This window comes from Eublepharis macularius, chromosome 12 (assembly GCF_028583425.1).
Source record: "Eublepharis macularius isolate TG4126 chromosome 12, MPM_Emac_v1.0, whole genome shotgun sequence".
NCBI lineage: Eukaryota > Metazoa > Chordata > Lepidosauria > Squamata > Eublepharidae > Eublepharis > Eublepharis macularius.
In genome coordinates this window covers 61,734,306-61,750,100 of record NC_072801.1, presented here as the reverse complement: position 1 = coordinate 61,750,100, position 15,795 = coordinate 61,734,306, and the positions used below count along the sequence as shown (strand labels likewise).

Below are 15,795 nucleotides of genomic sequence, written 5' to 3'. Positions count from 1 at the left end.
CTTTATGGACACTTGAACAAAACCGTTAAGAGGATATCTGCAGCCATTAAAGTACATTACTATTCCCTTTGTCACGCAGGAACACTCTGATGTACTGTGATCAGGATCCAAGCTTGTTACAAATATGCTGGTGACCAGATTCCAAGGTGCATAGATCTAGTAAAAGGGAGTTGGAGTGACTTCTAAGGAAAACTGATCTTATTAGATCTTTCAGAACATAGAAAGTCCTGTATTCCAAGTGGATCCTAGAATTAAATGAGAAAGGGAATAAATTAAGGCATCAGTTTAGGAGTAAATTCCATTGAGTTCAGTGGACCTTACTTCTGGGTAAGCTTGTTTAGGATGACACTTCATATTAAATAGAGAGGCTTCACATACGCACGTGCAGAATTTACAGTCCTGGTGAGCAGTGTTGCCTTTGTCCACACTTGCAGGACTTTGTGTCTTTGAGATCCTAGAGGCAAGGTATCCAATTCCTCATTGGCATGAAAGCCTGGAATTATGGAAAGAAGAAACACAACTTGTGCATTCCCTGTGCATCCTTGTACCCCCCTTGTGAGAAAGGCATATCTTTCTTCCTTTGTGCTTGCAACCTCTTTAACATCCTACACAAAGCAGATAATAGCATCTAGCCTGGGTTTGAATCAGAATTCCACAGTAGGAAAAGGTGTTTCATAGACTAAACTCTACCTACAAGCTGCCTCCTGAAGACCTGGAAGGGAATTATGTTGATCTTGTTTTCCCTTTTCTCTCCACCTGCAGCCACCATTTGATGGAGAAGATGAGGATGAACTGTTCCAATCCATCATGGAACATACGGTGTCCTATCCCAAATCTCTTTCACGAGAAGCCGTCTCCATCTGCAAGGGGGTAAGTCCTTGATCTGAATTCATGCCCTGGAGGAGCAAGGCTCCCTTCATTGATGCTATGCTAAGGGTGAGACTACATCTTATGAGGGAAAATAAGGAGTTTGTTCCGTGTGTTAGTGTTACTGTGTTAATGTTAATGCGGAAGTAGGATTTGATGTAGAAAATTGATGAATGAACAGGAAATACCTCTCCGCTGCTGCTTTTCCCCATGCTATTTTTCACTGATTGGTTCTCCCTCGAAATGGGCAGAAACAGCACAGACAGATGGAATCAAGTATTCCTGTCTCTTGCCTGCCCACCTGCCCCTATAAACACTTAGTACCTCTGCATGCTTCTGAAAAAATGTGACTTGAAGGGCAGGCATTTGCTGAGATAACATCTAGTTCCGTGACCCACCCGGAAGTCTTTGATTGGAGCCCGAGCTCCTTAGAAACAGAAGTCTGCACTAGCAAACTCTCTCTGTGTCTCTCTGCTCAGTTCTTGACCAAGCATCCGCTGAAGCGCCTAGGATCAGGGCCTGATGGAGAGCGGGACATTCGCGAGCATGGCTTTTTCCGCTGGATGGACTGGGAGAGACTGGAACAGCTGGAAATTGCCCCTCCCTTCATTCCCAGGCCAGTGAGTAGCTTTAAAGCTTTCCTCATTCAGGCACATTCAGGGAAACAGACTCGCATTGTCTGCGGTCTACATGTATGCATGCACAAGTGAAGTGTATGCTCATATTGTCCCGCACATCAGAACAAACGCAGACTGTATGCATGTGATGCATGGCTACAGATACATTAATTAATGTACATACTCACACATTTGTTTACATATGCATTACCACACATACAATTTGCTCTAACAGTACTTCTCTCTTGGTGCATGTGATTCTGCATTTAGACACAACTGGTTTCATATCTAATCATCCTCTCTAAGATGTACAACTGTTCATACATTTATTATGCACAAAGGAAAAAAACCAACAGCAGTCTAGATGCATTTTTTTTTGTTCTGCTTCCCCATCCCCTTTCTTGTCACTTCTCCTCCAAATCTTTAAAATGGAAAAAATGATCTCATAATTGCGACACCCGGAAGATCAAGTATGAAGCTTCTGAAATGCCAATTTTTTTTCCATTTTAAAATGTTGCTTTTCTTCATTACTGATCTCACTTGGCATAGAGTTTCATAGCAGCTTCCTGCACTGTGACATTGAAATGTCATTGGAATTGAAACCTCATAAAAACATTTCTCCTTGATACCCTCTTTTCTTGTCCCAAAATGTAAATATAGGAATCTTTCAAAAGTGATTTATTTTTGCTTTCGAAGGCTTTAATTGTTACATTGAAAGTTTATCTTTCCATTTCTTTCTCTTGAGAATAAAAAGATTTAGTAAACAAGACTTGGGAGGTAACAGAATTGGGAAAAACATCTTGGCTAAAAACTCAGTATTTGCATGTGATATTTTAATTTTAAAAATGTCATTAAATAGCCTAACTCTCCTTGGAACATTAGCAAGTTAAAAGTTTGTGTGTGTGAGATAGAGGATGGGCCAGTTTGGTGTGGTGGTTAAGAGCATGGGACGAGTTTCATTCCTCAGTCCTCCACTTGAAGCCAGCTGGGTGACCTTGGGTCAGACACAGCTTCTAGGAGCTCTCTCAGCCCCACCCACCTCACAGGGTGTTTGTTGTGAGGATAATAATAACATACTTTGTAAACTGCTCTGAGTGGGCATTAAGTTGGCCTGAAGGGTGGTATATAAATAGAATGTTGTTGTTGTTATTAAACAAAAAGACTGAGCAAATGAAAAAGGTAGTGGGGTGGGGTGATTAAAGAAAACAGCTACAAGGTAATTTTTCCGTTTCTCTTTTCCACCCACCTTTCCCCCTTTCTTCCCTCCCCTTTCTCCAGTGTGGCCGGAGTGGTGAAAATTTTGACAAGTTTTTCACGCGAGCGCCGCCAGCTCTGACGCCTCCAGACCAACTGGTACTTGCAAGCATTGACCAGAGTGAATTCCAGGGGTTCACCTACATAAACCCTGAATTTGTACACCCGTCCTCGCTGCGGAGGGGAAGTCTCTCCCCAACTAGCCTGCCTCTCTCTCCCACGGGAATGCTCCCATCCCCTACTTCCCTAGTGTGACTACCTTCACCCTATAACAACCTTTGACCCTAACAGCCCTAAACCAAACCTTGCCCGTAGATCTCTGCTCTCAAGAGAATGACCACCTGGAAACCCAACCTTAACCAACATCCCCTTAAAATATTTTATTACCATCTCCTCCAGTGTGTTGCTTCCATCCTCCTTTCTTCTATGAGGTGAAAGTAAATCCACAAGGATAAGAAAGAATCATACTAGATATATCATGTATATATATTTGAGAGAGAGAGAGAAGCTGGTCGATTAGAAGGCCCCCTCCATCCAAGTTCACCTGTTCCCACCTCCCTAAGTTTTAACTGAGAGTTGTGTTCTCGAAAACAAAGCAAATTGTGCTAGCATTAATACAGGGTAATGGCAACTTGCCTAGCCATGGAATTGCTTCTGCCTAATTTCATATTTTGCTTATGTGGCAGGGGGCCAAGGAAAGGTGTTGGGTGCTTAATTTAGGGCAAGGGACTGGATGGCGGGTGGGCTGTGGCCTAGGTTTGCCAAGAAGCCACTCATGTCCTCTTCTGCCATACCAGTTCCTAGATTACATGATCATAAAACGTTGGAAAGCAGACCGAATAACAGCATGATGAAACAGGGCTGTGTGATGAAGCATGGAGATCAAAAGGTATTGGCAGAACCAGACCAACCTGGTGTCTCCTCCCCTGCAAATAGTCATATGACTTTTTACCTTTGGCTTTCTTCTTCAACAGGGTTTAGTTTCTTTAGTAAATAAGGGGAATACATTAGGCATAATTTAACCAGAGGGATGGGGAGGTAAGAAACTACTGTAAGGCAGGTATGTGACCTATTAAGAAAACAAGAGTCTGTAATGTGTCAGCCCACCAGAGAAGGGGCAGGACTTAGGACCAGAATGTCTGCATTCTGCCACCTGTACCCAAAGTGCCATGGCTCCCAGCTGCTGTGGCACTTGGGGAGGTAGGGTGAGGGGAGGCAGCTGGGCTGGTGGTTGACAGAAGTTCTCAGCCTATTTGCAAGCCTTTCCCTGCTCTTTCTGGTTGGACCCTGAAAGTTGGAAAAACTCCCTGGCTGTCCCAGGTCTCCAGCTGGTGATGCTGCCCCTTCCTCTTGCTCCACAGGAGTGTTAAAAACAAACCAAGTAACTCCTAATGCCACCAATGACTCTGAAAGTATCTCCTGCTAAACAGAGTTGTACATCTAGCACTCTGTACCTGCGCTGCTATTTAGAGGCTCCACCTAACTGCCTTCATGCTTGCTTGTAGGAGCATACTGAGAGGCGCCGCAATCTCTCACAGCATTGCAAACTCTAGCTATCCTTGCTCCAGGGATGGTGAGCTTGCCTGCTGTCTCTCCCTGTTACCACACTTCAGGGAGCAAGACTGAATAGGTGTGGAGCCTTTCCAGAGATTGGGCTTAGAATGTTCAAAATATAAGAAAGTTTAATACATGAATAAAAAGAGTATAGATATTCTGTTCAACTATTTGGGCTGAGCAAGGGAACAAAGAAAAGGTGAGAATGTTCAGTCTCTTTTCCCTACACTTGGAACTTATGCTAAGCACTGCTAAATTAGGACAGGCTAGCTGTACTTGAAGTTGCAATAGTTTAAAGTTCAGCATTACCTTAGGGTCAAACTACACGTGCAGGTTTTTAAAGAGTTGGTCTGGGTTCCTCAGAACGACATCGCTGAGGGAGGAAGAGCTTCTGCTTTCTCTCAAGCTGTTCCCCCATGTCAAAATAGCATGGGGGGGGGTATGTCCCTGTTTTTACTTCTCCTTGTGCACATACTTCATGTGGAGGAGCAAAAACAAAGTCACACCCTGCTCATTATTTTGGAAAATGGCTGGAGCAGGGGAGGCAGGAGGTCTTCCTTCCTTCACAATGACATTCTGAGACCGTTTGGGCTCTCCTTTATTTTTTAACAGCCATAACAGCCATTCCCCACAACTGCTGTGTGGCTGTGGAGAACCAAAGTCTGGATTCTCCAGACCCATCTCTTTACAAATTTGGATGTCTAGTTTGACCCTTTGTGCTCATGTTATTTCTCCCTATTGTCCCTAGCCGTGTGGACAAGGTGGAATCTCTAGGTAAGAGCTTAGTCCATCACAGCTTGTGCCCGTCTGAGGAGCTGGAAGCTAAGACAGCTTCTTCCTCATGTTCTGAGCATAACTAACATCTGTCTCTCTCATCCCTTAGGGATGTCCTGACTGTCTCTTCCTTTCTCAAAGGTAGAGTTTTCATTCTAGCAATTTAGCTGCCCCTCTCCTTTCTTGGGGGTGACATACTTAGCAGGGTATAGGGTGGTAAACCATTGTCCTGCCTCCACCAGAGTCATTAGCACAACCAAGCGCTTGATCGCTCTGTGCTTGGGGCTTCATTGCCCCTTCTTTCAACCCCCTTCCCTTACTGACAGCTACTAGTTTCCAGCGAGGTTCCTGAGAATACTCGGGGCCAAGCTAGACGTGACAAATTACACTTGAATGGCAATTGAAAAGACTCACATGTATTCCTCCCTGTTCACTTGCACTCCACTCGATCACTATGTGGAGTGCAAGTGAACAAGGGAGGAATACATGCGAGTCTGTTCACTTGCCATTCAAGTGTAATTTGTTACTTCTAGTTTGGCCCACAGGCAGTCACAATAACTGAAGTATTGGGACGAGTTCTTGCATGGAGGGCGTTTCTCCATGCAAACCATGAAGAACAAACCTAAAGGTGTGGCAACCCCCTCTGGAGCTTAGGCTCTGGGGACACAACAGAAGAAAGGAAGGGGAGCAGCCCTCCAGGGAAGGGGAAAGACTAAGAACCAACCAAGCACCCTCTTACATAACTCCAGGTGTTAATCTGCACTGAAGGAGTTGTCGGTATGTGTGTGCGTGTGGAAATCTATTCTTTCATTATTATCTGTCTTGAATGTGTGAGCAAAAAGATGTTTTTGTGGGGTTAAATGTTAAAGAGTAGCTAATGTGCATTAGGTAATCTTAAGCAGGTGCTCTTTGGCCATTTTTTTCATAAGAGAAAATATCAAAAAATATCCCACTCAAGTCCCCATCAACTGACCATTCCAATAATTTCCTGTGACCCTTTCAATCCCAGTTCCTCCTCCCGCATCCAGATCCTAAACTTAAAATACAGTTCTGCTCTGTGGTGGTTTTTCTTGCCCCACCTGCTACAGTCTAAGAACATAACCCTAAACATGATATATCTACCCATAACTCCTTTTCCTAATTATGCATGAGGTAAGCCCGTCCCCACAAAACTCCTGCATAAAGCTAACCAGCCTCACTCCCCTTGGTTCCATCTCTTTCATGGACACCCTGGATTGTTTTCTCTAAGATGGCCTCCCCTCTCACCATCTCAGAGGTTGGGAACAAAACTTTGACAGGAAGCAATGACGGTGATGGAGGTGGCACCAGATGCTGAGGAGAAAATATTTCCCTTCTGTAACGAAGCATGTCCGAATGCAACCTTCCTCCCTATTTTTGGTGCATGGACTATTATATGAATACTATACAATTATTTATTTATTTATTTACTACTGATATATGTATCTTCCAGTTCTCTGTTATTCTAAATGGACACCTACCAGCCTGCATTTGTTCTCCCAAGCTGTACCTGGCAATCTCTTTCCAGCTTTAAAACTGAGGTGTGGTAAACTGAAGATGGCACATTCAACCTCCAACCCCACCCTCCTCATTCACCAGAGCTGTTCTTAAGCAAACAGAGTCTATATAAGCTCAGTCATGATTTTTCACCTTACCTTTTTGACATGAGAGTTTTCATGAGGTATAAAGGTTGGTTAGGCACTGCCTGGGGCGGGGAGCGGGGGTGGACATCCGACTCAAGGTCCTCTGGGGCTGCTTCCACATGGTGAAGATTCTCCAGTTGCTTGCAGCAGTTCTGAAAACGCATTTGTACTGGCGACAGGATCTCCCACATGGGAATTTTCTGCACTTTTTCCTGCTGTTAGCCCGTTGGGATTATTATCCCTCTGCTGCGCCATCAGGTTTTCAAAATTTGTAAATTTTTTTTGAGTGAAGTTTTATTTAAAAAGATATGAATAGCAATAAAAAGTGCACAAAAACTTATATGAACGCTACATTTGAATTAGATTTAAACTAACAGGAAAATATATTAAAATATATAACAGCACAACTAAATTATGTGATAGCTCTCTTCCTCTCTCCTTAGTTGCTTCTACATAGATTTTAATGTCAATGATTTTAATCAGTCATATCATTTGTATTTTATCTCTATAATATAATTACCTTAATTTATCTTAGTTTTAACCTAAATAATCAAAGAAATCTTTCCATTTTCTCTAGAATTCTGATATTGGTCTGTTGTGCACATAGGAAGTTAATTTAGCCATCGATGCATATTCATACAACTTGTCTGACCACTTAGGCAATTTGTAATTTTTATAACGTTATAGCTTTACACCTATTGTCAATTTTTAAAAAATCCATCCAACCAGGGAAAATGTGAGGGACTGACAGCAGGAAAATGGTTCCACCTGCTATAGTAGCAAGGGAGGGGGGACTTTGCATATATGTGTACCGTCCCATCCAGATAGTGCTATAATGCACTTGGACAGCATTGTAGCAAAACAGGAGGGAGGGGAAAACCTGGAAAGAGGACAGTTAGAGGACAAATTTGTGTAGGTTCTCCAAATAAAAAGAGCTCCTGTTTGGAAGCATGTGGGGAGAAAAAAAACTGCAGTGTGGAAGCAGCATGGATGTGATGATAAATAACAGCTTTTGCCGTAAGAGGACACGTTGAAATGAAATGTTTGCTCTGCTTAATCTGACATGGTTAAAATTGCCCTTCTGGCTACTTATGTTCTGCCAAAAAGTAATATGAAAGCAGTGCCTGCGTTGGCAGTGGAGGGGAGAAAAATAATGATCCTGACAGAAGGATGTCCATGCACTTAGTGAAATATTGAAAAGTCATTCTCTTTGCCTCATGGAACAAGACTCCCAGTCTTGGAGCTGCTGGCTCAGCAGCCCTCATTGGATTATTCCATCACGCTGAAGTTTTCTGAAGCTAGACAAAGCCTCCGTCAGTCCACATATTCATGTAACTATGCTAGCCAGCCATACCTTGTTCAGGTGTTGTGACTTCCTCTCTGGAAGGCTACAAATATAGAGAATTTATCAAGCACCTAATAGGCCACGAGGCAGGCCTGGCCTGGTATACTGCATGTGGGGAGGAGACCCATCAGCTTGTCAGACCGTCTATGAAGCATGGGAGGGAGGGAGGCTCTGGGATACGTGTGACGCTCCGGGTGATTGTATTTTTTCAGCTACTTAAGATAATCCAGGGCTAGTGCAAAGGATGATGGGAAGCAGAATGTCTGAGTTCATTGGGAGGCAAGCATGATTCTTAGCACAACAAAAAGCTGTGTGCGTGCCTGGAGTCAGGACGTTCTTGTTAGACTCTCTTCTGTAGCTCTTTTTCTTCCAGCTATCCTGATCTTTCCAGCCTGTCAGTCTTCCATCAGTTTCCTGCCTCAACCTTTTCACATTGCTGTTTGCGTCCCTGGCTTGGGAATAATCTGACATCCTTCACATTTTCTTTTCCTTTGGCTTGTGGTTCCCTGTTGTCAGTACCATAGATAAATCGACTCTCCTATGCATTTCAGTATAAAAAATATTTATTCAACCCACAGCGTGTCTTGTTTTTCTGTTCGTTCTGTGCTGCAGCTGACAGGGGATTTGAAATCTCAGCTCTGAGGCTGGGGTGTGTGGAGAGGACAATAGTATTGAAGTCACCAGTTATCTGGCACGTCCAGTGGCATAAAATGGGGCAGGGGATTGCTGAGAATAGGCGGTTTCCTAGGACCAAAATAAAAGGCTGAAACAACCCCATTCCCAAAGTTTGGCAAAAAGGGTACAGGAAATACATTCTGGTTTCTAATCCCTGTAAACCTCTTTCCTCCCCGAGGACTCTTGAAGAAAAGTTACTTAGAGCGCACATTAAAAATGATCATCTGGTATCCTTTCCATCTTTTTTAAACCCCAATTTCTTCCAATCCATGTTCCAGAAGTAATTAAAGGTAATGGACACCAGAGGGTGCTGCAGGATAGATTTAAAATTCTTTAAAACAAGACTTGGGTCATTCTTTACATATCTGATGAAGGGAGCTCTGAGTCTTGAAAGCTCATACCCTGGACGTCTAGTTGGTCTTTAAGGTGCTATTGGACCAGAATCTTGCTGTTTAAAACAAAACACTGTACATATCTGTCCAGCTCTTCACCTATTTATCACCTTTTGGCTGAACTCTTGTGGCTTTAACAACTGCTACATAGGCAGGCATCATTCCACAATTACATGTCTTTCTGTGGAGATTTCCCGATGAATTTCTGCCTGTCCAAAACACCGGAGCCACTGCACTCAGAGACCTAAACCTCTTATTTCATCCAATATGAGACAATTCCTTCAATGGAGTGATGTGTGTGTGATTATTATGACCTAGGGCTTGTCACTGAGGCATTAGGATGGGAAATGGGCTTTTCTTTGGGGTGGCATAGCTACAACATTCTCACACAGAGGAATAATCTAGGCTAGAATGTCAAGAAAAGAGACAAAGGGCTGTCATGCAGTTTTGACTGACATATGTCTAGCGCAGTTTGCTGCTGTTCACTTTGGGTTTCCTATGACATGGGGTGCCCTTGAGCTGGTGGTTGAGTATGGCAAGGATCCTGCCAGTACAGAGGTGATTGGAAATAGTGGGAGTGAAGTCTCAAAAGGGCTGAATTTGAGAGGGATGGGGAGGAGATTGATATAGATATAGAGAGGGATAGCTAGTGATAGGTTGAGATAGCAATATTGATAGAGATTGATAGAAATACATATACATAGAAATACATATAGAAAGAGATAGATGCATACAGATAAACAGATTGCAATATAGAAATAGAGATAAAATCAGATAGTGTTAGAGATAGAGATAGCGTTATTGATAGAGACAGCAATATAAATAGAGATATAGATAGACATAGGTATAACAAGAGATAGATAAATCATGATATAGATTGAGATAGATATTGATAGAGATAGAGACAGATAGAAAGAACGATATATGTAGAGACCGAGATACCTATCACCTGGTAGGTTCTGGCCTCTGCCTATAACTTCATCAGGTTTCACCCCTGATCTGGCTTTACTTCCCCCAAACTTGACTCTCATATCCCCTGCCCCTTACCTTCCATCTTCCCACAGATGCTGTCCTTGACCCGCTGGGTTCTATTCTGACTCTTGCCCTCATGCCCAAATACTTATTAATTAAAAGTTGGCATCCTTCCGGGAGAGAATGCTGCAGCAATGGAGAATGAGTTGAGCTGTTTAAGAGAGCAGGAGAAGTTTGAGTCAGTATGAATGAGAATGTGATTGTATTCAAACTAATGATGAGCATATTGCTGTAATCCAATGCTCAGTTTACCCAGCAAGAATCTCCACTGAACACTGTAGGGCTTACTTCTGTTTCATTATGTCTGTGTGTATTTCTTTATTGTCTGGCTGATTATTGATGCTGTTTTGGATTTATTCAGGTGACTGGCTTGAAATCTGCTTGATGTAGTATTCCCTCCTCCTCTCAAGGTTTGGCTTTGTAGCAAGTTTGGTTTAAATTTACCAGAGGTTCAGGCAATTAGATTGTGAAAGTGTTTTCTTTTATATGACTCTGTAATGACAACATTAAGTGGGAGTCAATCCTGTTTATTGCAGGTGGAATTCCCGTTATGCAAATATGGGCAGCATTATTGTCGTTCTTGAATTGCCTTCTGTATGGGCATTTGTGTGCTGGCCTGTGGAGAAAACAACTTCTTAAATTATTCTGTGTGTGCATTTAGGTCTGTCCTCACAGCCAGTCTGATTCTCTCTCCGGTTTGGTAAATACATACTGTGTGTTTGTTTTCACATGGAATCTATTATCTGCTTGGGGGACTGTTTGCATGTGTTGTGTTTCACCAGGTGTTCAGGCTGACACCGTGCTTGTGAATGGTGTATGTGTGACGTCGCTAGCTGCAGTGCCTGTGCATTCACATTCTAGTCACCCATCTCCTAGACTCACACAGAGACAGCTGGGCATCCCTTGTCCTTCCTCATTCTCCTTGCAAAAGAAGTAAGAGGAGAGAGAGAGCTGGAGGAAAGCCATTTCATATTTCAGTAAGCTTGGTATGTGTGTATTTTGTTTTAAGGCCTCTTCTTAGATGCATTCAAGGTAAAGCTTTTAAAAAAAAGAACAGTGCAAATTTTACATTTGTTGCTGTTGATTTTTTTTTTAAAAACCCTCTCATAATATCAATATGAATGTTGTTAGCACTGGTGACTGGACAAAGAGGCATAACACACCCCACCCACCCCAGCCAAGGAGTTCAAGACTTAAAACTACCAATTGGAGTAGAGAATGAAAGATGGATATTCTTAAGGAGTAATCATGCGCTCTGTAATGTGGCTGCCAACCCTCCCTAGATAGTGCCTCTGGAGGGCTGGCAGACTGGAAGAAGAAGCCTTGACTACTCTACTGCGGACGATGACTAGGGAGTAGAGATGGGCATGAACCAAAATACGAACCAAAATTTGTGACGAACCAGGCTGGTTAGTGGTTTGTGAACCAGCGGTTCATCAGATCCCATTTCTGATGAACCGCCATGAACTTTAGGCTGGTTCGTTTGGTTTGTTTTTCAGTTCATCACTGCAGACAGCCTAGTGCCGATCAATCAGTTTCCTAGGTAACGGGATGGACTTCCTGCACACCTTCTGCTGACCCGGAAGTTAACTTCTGCTGACCCGGAAGTGGTGATTTGCTGGCCCGAAAGTGGCATTTTCACTAACCAAAATAAACCAATTCGTGAACCGGGGCAGGTTCGTGAAAGTTCGTGGTTCGTGAAACGTGACGAACCACAAGGTTCGTTTTTTTTCTGGTTCATGTCCATTTCTACTAGGGAGTGTAATTAGTTGCCGTGTTTGAGGGAGTACAACTGAACAGTCTTTTGCCAAGTTACCAAGCCTGGTACTGCTCCTGTACCTTTAACAAAGGCCCAATCTACAGGTATTTGCAGATGCTAATGCTTCTCCCTCTGCTTTGAAAAGACGCAGCTGCTGATATCGACACAGCAAGTGGTTCTTAAAGGCACAAGAGCTGTGGCTTTCCCCATCATATGGCAACCCTTTTTTTTTTAAGGATAGAGTTTAGTGACATATGGTGGCTGGTAGGAGCACAGACTCATGGGATTTTAGAACATGTATGCCAGAACTGGACCAGGGTTGACAACTTCCAGGTGAGGCCTGGAGATCTTCTCATCTCCAGACTACAAGAGATCAGTTCTGGAGAAAATGCTAGTTTCTGAGGGTGGACTGTATGGCGTTATACCCCACTGAGGTCCCTTCTCTCCCCAAGATCTGCTGTCCCCAGTCTCCACTCTCAAAATCTCCAAGATTTTTAAAAAAAACCTCTGCCAGACTTACTTTGCCTTTTAACAATTGACACATATCATAGAATCTCTATGCTGGTAAAGCAGCTCCTGTTAAATGTGTGCAGATGTTAAAGGTTGAAGTGCTTCCAGGAAAATAGTGATGGTGGGATGGGGGAGAAAAGTGGGGAGATAAATTAGAACCCAGACTTCTAAATTCTCTCAAAATGGTGTGCAGTTGAGGGGATTTCTACAGACCAGGACTCCTGGGTTCTGTTCCTGTCCTCTTTCTCCCTTGCAGCAACAGACTTTGCTGAGCCTGAAAAAAGCTTCTTTGCCCTGTTTACGTCTCAGGGTGTAACTGGAGAGGCTGAGAGTAGGACCAGAATAACCAAGCGGAGAGCCGTGTGCCTTGCTGGAGAACCCCCTTCTGCCTCCTGTGGGGACGCCCTGTCCCTGGGCTGAGATGCTGACAGGGAGGAATGGAACCTGGCCCTCTGTGTTGCACCGGCCTGAGAAAATCCACACACAGTTCCAAGGCATACTCCCCAAAATTCACCTCTCTCCTTGCTCCCTCACAACTGTTCCCCTCAGAAACTTTTTTAAAAAAACTTCAGCAATAGGCCTCGGCATGAAGAAGGCCTCTATGAAGTCTCTTGGGGTGTTCCTGTCCTGTCAATCAAGCTTAAATTCCTTTTTGTGTATCCCAGGTTCATGATGAAAATATAACCACCTATGTTTGGCTAAAAGGGTGCATCTGATTTTTAGAGTGCCTACTTTCCACCTAGCATTAACTGCCATTCAGAATAGTACACTTCAAGAAGCTCTTAGACCAGATTTAAACACGAAGATAGCTGAGGCAAAACAATTTGTCTCCAGAACTGTGGTTTTAGGTTGGTAGCCCTGTCGATCTGCAGTAGAACAGCAGAGTTTGTTTGAAGAAAGGAGCTCTGATTCTCAAAATCTTACGACCTGAAAATCTTGGTCTCTATGGAGCCACTGGAATCAAATCCTGCTGTCTGTGGGACTGTGTGCCTGCAAAGCATTTCCTTTAAATGGGGCTGCTCCCTGTGCAAATCACACCCCCTGAAAGTACTCCGTTTTCAAACTTCTTGCCCTCGGGCCTTACTGTTTGCATTAATTTATAAACTAAGGAACTTCCGTGTATATGAAGAAATCTTTGTGTGTGTGTGGCAGAGCATTTTGGGAGGGCAGGGATACTGTAAGTACCAGTCAACCAGGGCCGTTTCCACACGGCTTACCTTGTTCCAGAAAACAGCGAAATCTCACGTGAAATCTCACAAGAAGACGCTGTTATCACGTCTTCTCGCGCGATAACAGCATCTTCTCGCATGATTTCATGCGAGATTTCACTGTTTTCCAGAACAAGGTGAACAAGCGGACCTTGTTCCAGAAAACAGTGAAGACGCTGTTATTGCGCGAGAAGACGTGATAACAGGGTGTTCTCATGAGATTTCACTGTTTTCCGGAACAAGGTAAGCCGTGTGGAAACGGCCCAGATTTGAAGGGAAGGTCGTAAAAAGCAGAAAAGCTGGTTTTCATTACTGACCTTCTCCTCAAGAGGTCCCAGGTGAGCTTTGAGGAAATCCAGAGTTTCTAAAGAGCGCTCACACCGTGTAAGCCTACAGAAATCCTCTTCCATTTTAGTCCAAATTTGTCTGGTGATATTGAGTTGAGTGGTACTAATCAAAAGCCATAATGAGCTCAGGGTAAAGGCACACCAACTGTGTCATTAGAAAAATACAGATTTAATGATTTATAGACAGGACTTCAGGATGGCGTGCTGGGATTATTTTTAGCGTCAGGGCAAGTCAAATATGAACAGGATGCTTCCCTCCCCCCTCAGCTAATTTCAGAACCCATCTGAATCAGGTACCTCAGCTTCCAATAAAGTAACTTTGAGGCAGGTTTAGGCCCCATTGTTTCTCTGGTTAAAAATTAAAGACTTGATGATATTCACCATTCCTACCCTAGTTGTACCCCAAAAATCTTCCTTATTAAATTGGCTGTTGTCCCTTATATATTCTGTGCTTCAGAACTTTGTCAAACCTCTAGTTAAATATTGCAATAAAACTGAGCTTGTCTCTCAGTATCACAAGTCAAGTAAAGTGAGGGTGACCATCTTGATTTTTAAAATAGTCCTTAAAAAGCGGGCCTTGAACATTAATTTGGATGAGGTATAAAGGAAACTGTAAGTCCACACCTCAGGAATGGCAAGGAAGCAAGAACGCAGGGCAGGTGGAAGCAGAAAGAGAGACAAGTTGGGCAGTCATGGACAAAGACGGCAAGACTACAGGTCAGGCTACCAAGAGAATTAAGAGCCATGAGAGGAAGGCTTTGTGTTTGCAGCTATCTTGCCCTAACCTCAGTAATTTTCCTCAGTTTTGAGGACATTTGTACAACACTGTCATTAGTTTCAAGCTATCTAGGCCTGTGTTTTTTTGCAATGACCATGAGAAGTGAAACTGTATTCTTGTTTGTTTGAACTGAAAATAGAGATTTAGTGATTCCAGATTAGGTTTGCCAGTCCCCTGCCAGGGAGGGAATTCCCCGCCCCCCACCCCTGCTTACCTGGCCGGCAGGGTGAGAAGGCTGGATTTGGGCCAAATCAGGCCGCTGCGGAGCGCGGGAGTGCTCCCATCCACTTCGGCCCCCTGCAAAGCGTGGGAGTGCTCCCAGGGTAACACGTGGCCTGTGTGATGATGTCACTTCTTGTGCAAAGAGGATCAGCCAAGGTAACAGTCAGGCCTCCAACCTCCTGCTGGGAACTTGAGGGTACCTGGCAACTAAGGTTGCCAGGCCCCCTCAATCTCCCAGTGGGGGATTGGGGCCTGGCTCTTACCTTTGAGCAGGGGGGGAGCACGCGCACAAACGCGCGCTCCTGCAAGCATGATGACATCACTTCCAGGAAGTAATGTCATCACACAGCCCTGGAGCATGCCTACACTCCGCAGGGGCATGGGTTGGGGGCCGCTGCGGAGCGCAGGAACGCTCCTGCCCTCCACAGCACCTGAAACAGGCCCATTTTGGCACGGATCGGGCCTGTTTTGAGCTGCTGTGGAGTGCGGGAGTGCTCCTGCGCTCCACAGTGGCCCAAAACGGGCCCGATCCGCACCTGTCTTGGCACGGATCGGGCCTGTTTTGGGTTGCTGCGGAGCGCAGGAGCACTCCCGTGCTCCACAGCAGCCCCAATCCGGGCCAAAATGGGCCCTATCCTGGTGGCTGCTGTGTGCAAGAGCACGCAGCACCGCAGGGGAGCATGCACAGAAGGTGCGCACCCCCCTGCTGGCCAGGTAAGTGGGGGTGGGGGTGGGGGATCCCCCGCCCCCGCCAGGGGTCTGGCATCCCTACTGGCAACCCTAGTATAGATGCACACTGC

The 15,795-nt window shown here is 44.4% G+C and overlaps 1 protein-coding gene across 1 annotated transcript in view; it reads left to right on the top strand.

Moving 5' to 3' along the window:
* The window catches only part of PRKCG (protein kinase C gamma), a 42,253-nt gene extending 37,704 nt beyond the window's left edge, over positions 1-4,549 (top strand). The window contains exons 16-18 of the mRNA XM_054993152.1: positions 763-870; positions 1,347-1,487; positions 2,763-4,549. Of these exons, the coding sequence (XP_054849127.1) occupies positions 763-870; positions 1,347-1,487; positions 2,763-2,993 (480 nt within the window). The 3' untranslated portion in view covers positions 2,994-4,549. The remainder of the gene's footprint in view (positions 1-762; positions 871-1,346; positions 1,488-2,762) is intronic.
* The last annotated feature ends 11,246 nt before the right edge of the window (positions 4,550-15,795 follow it).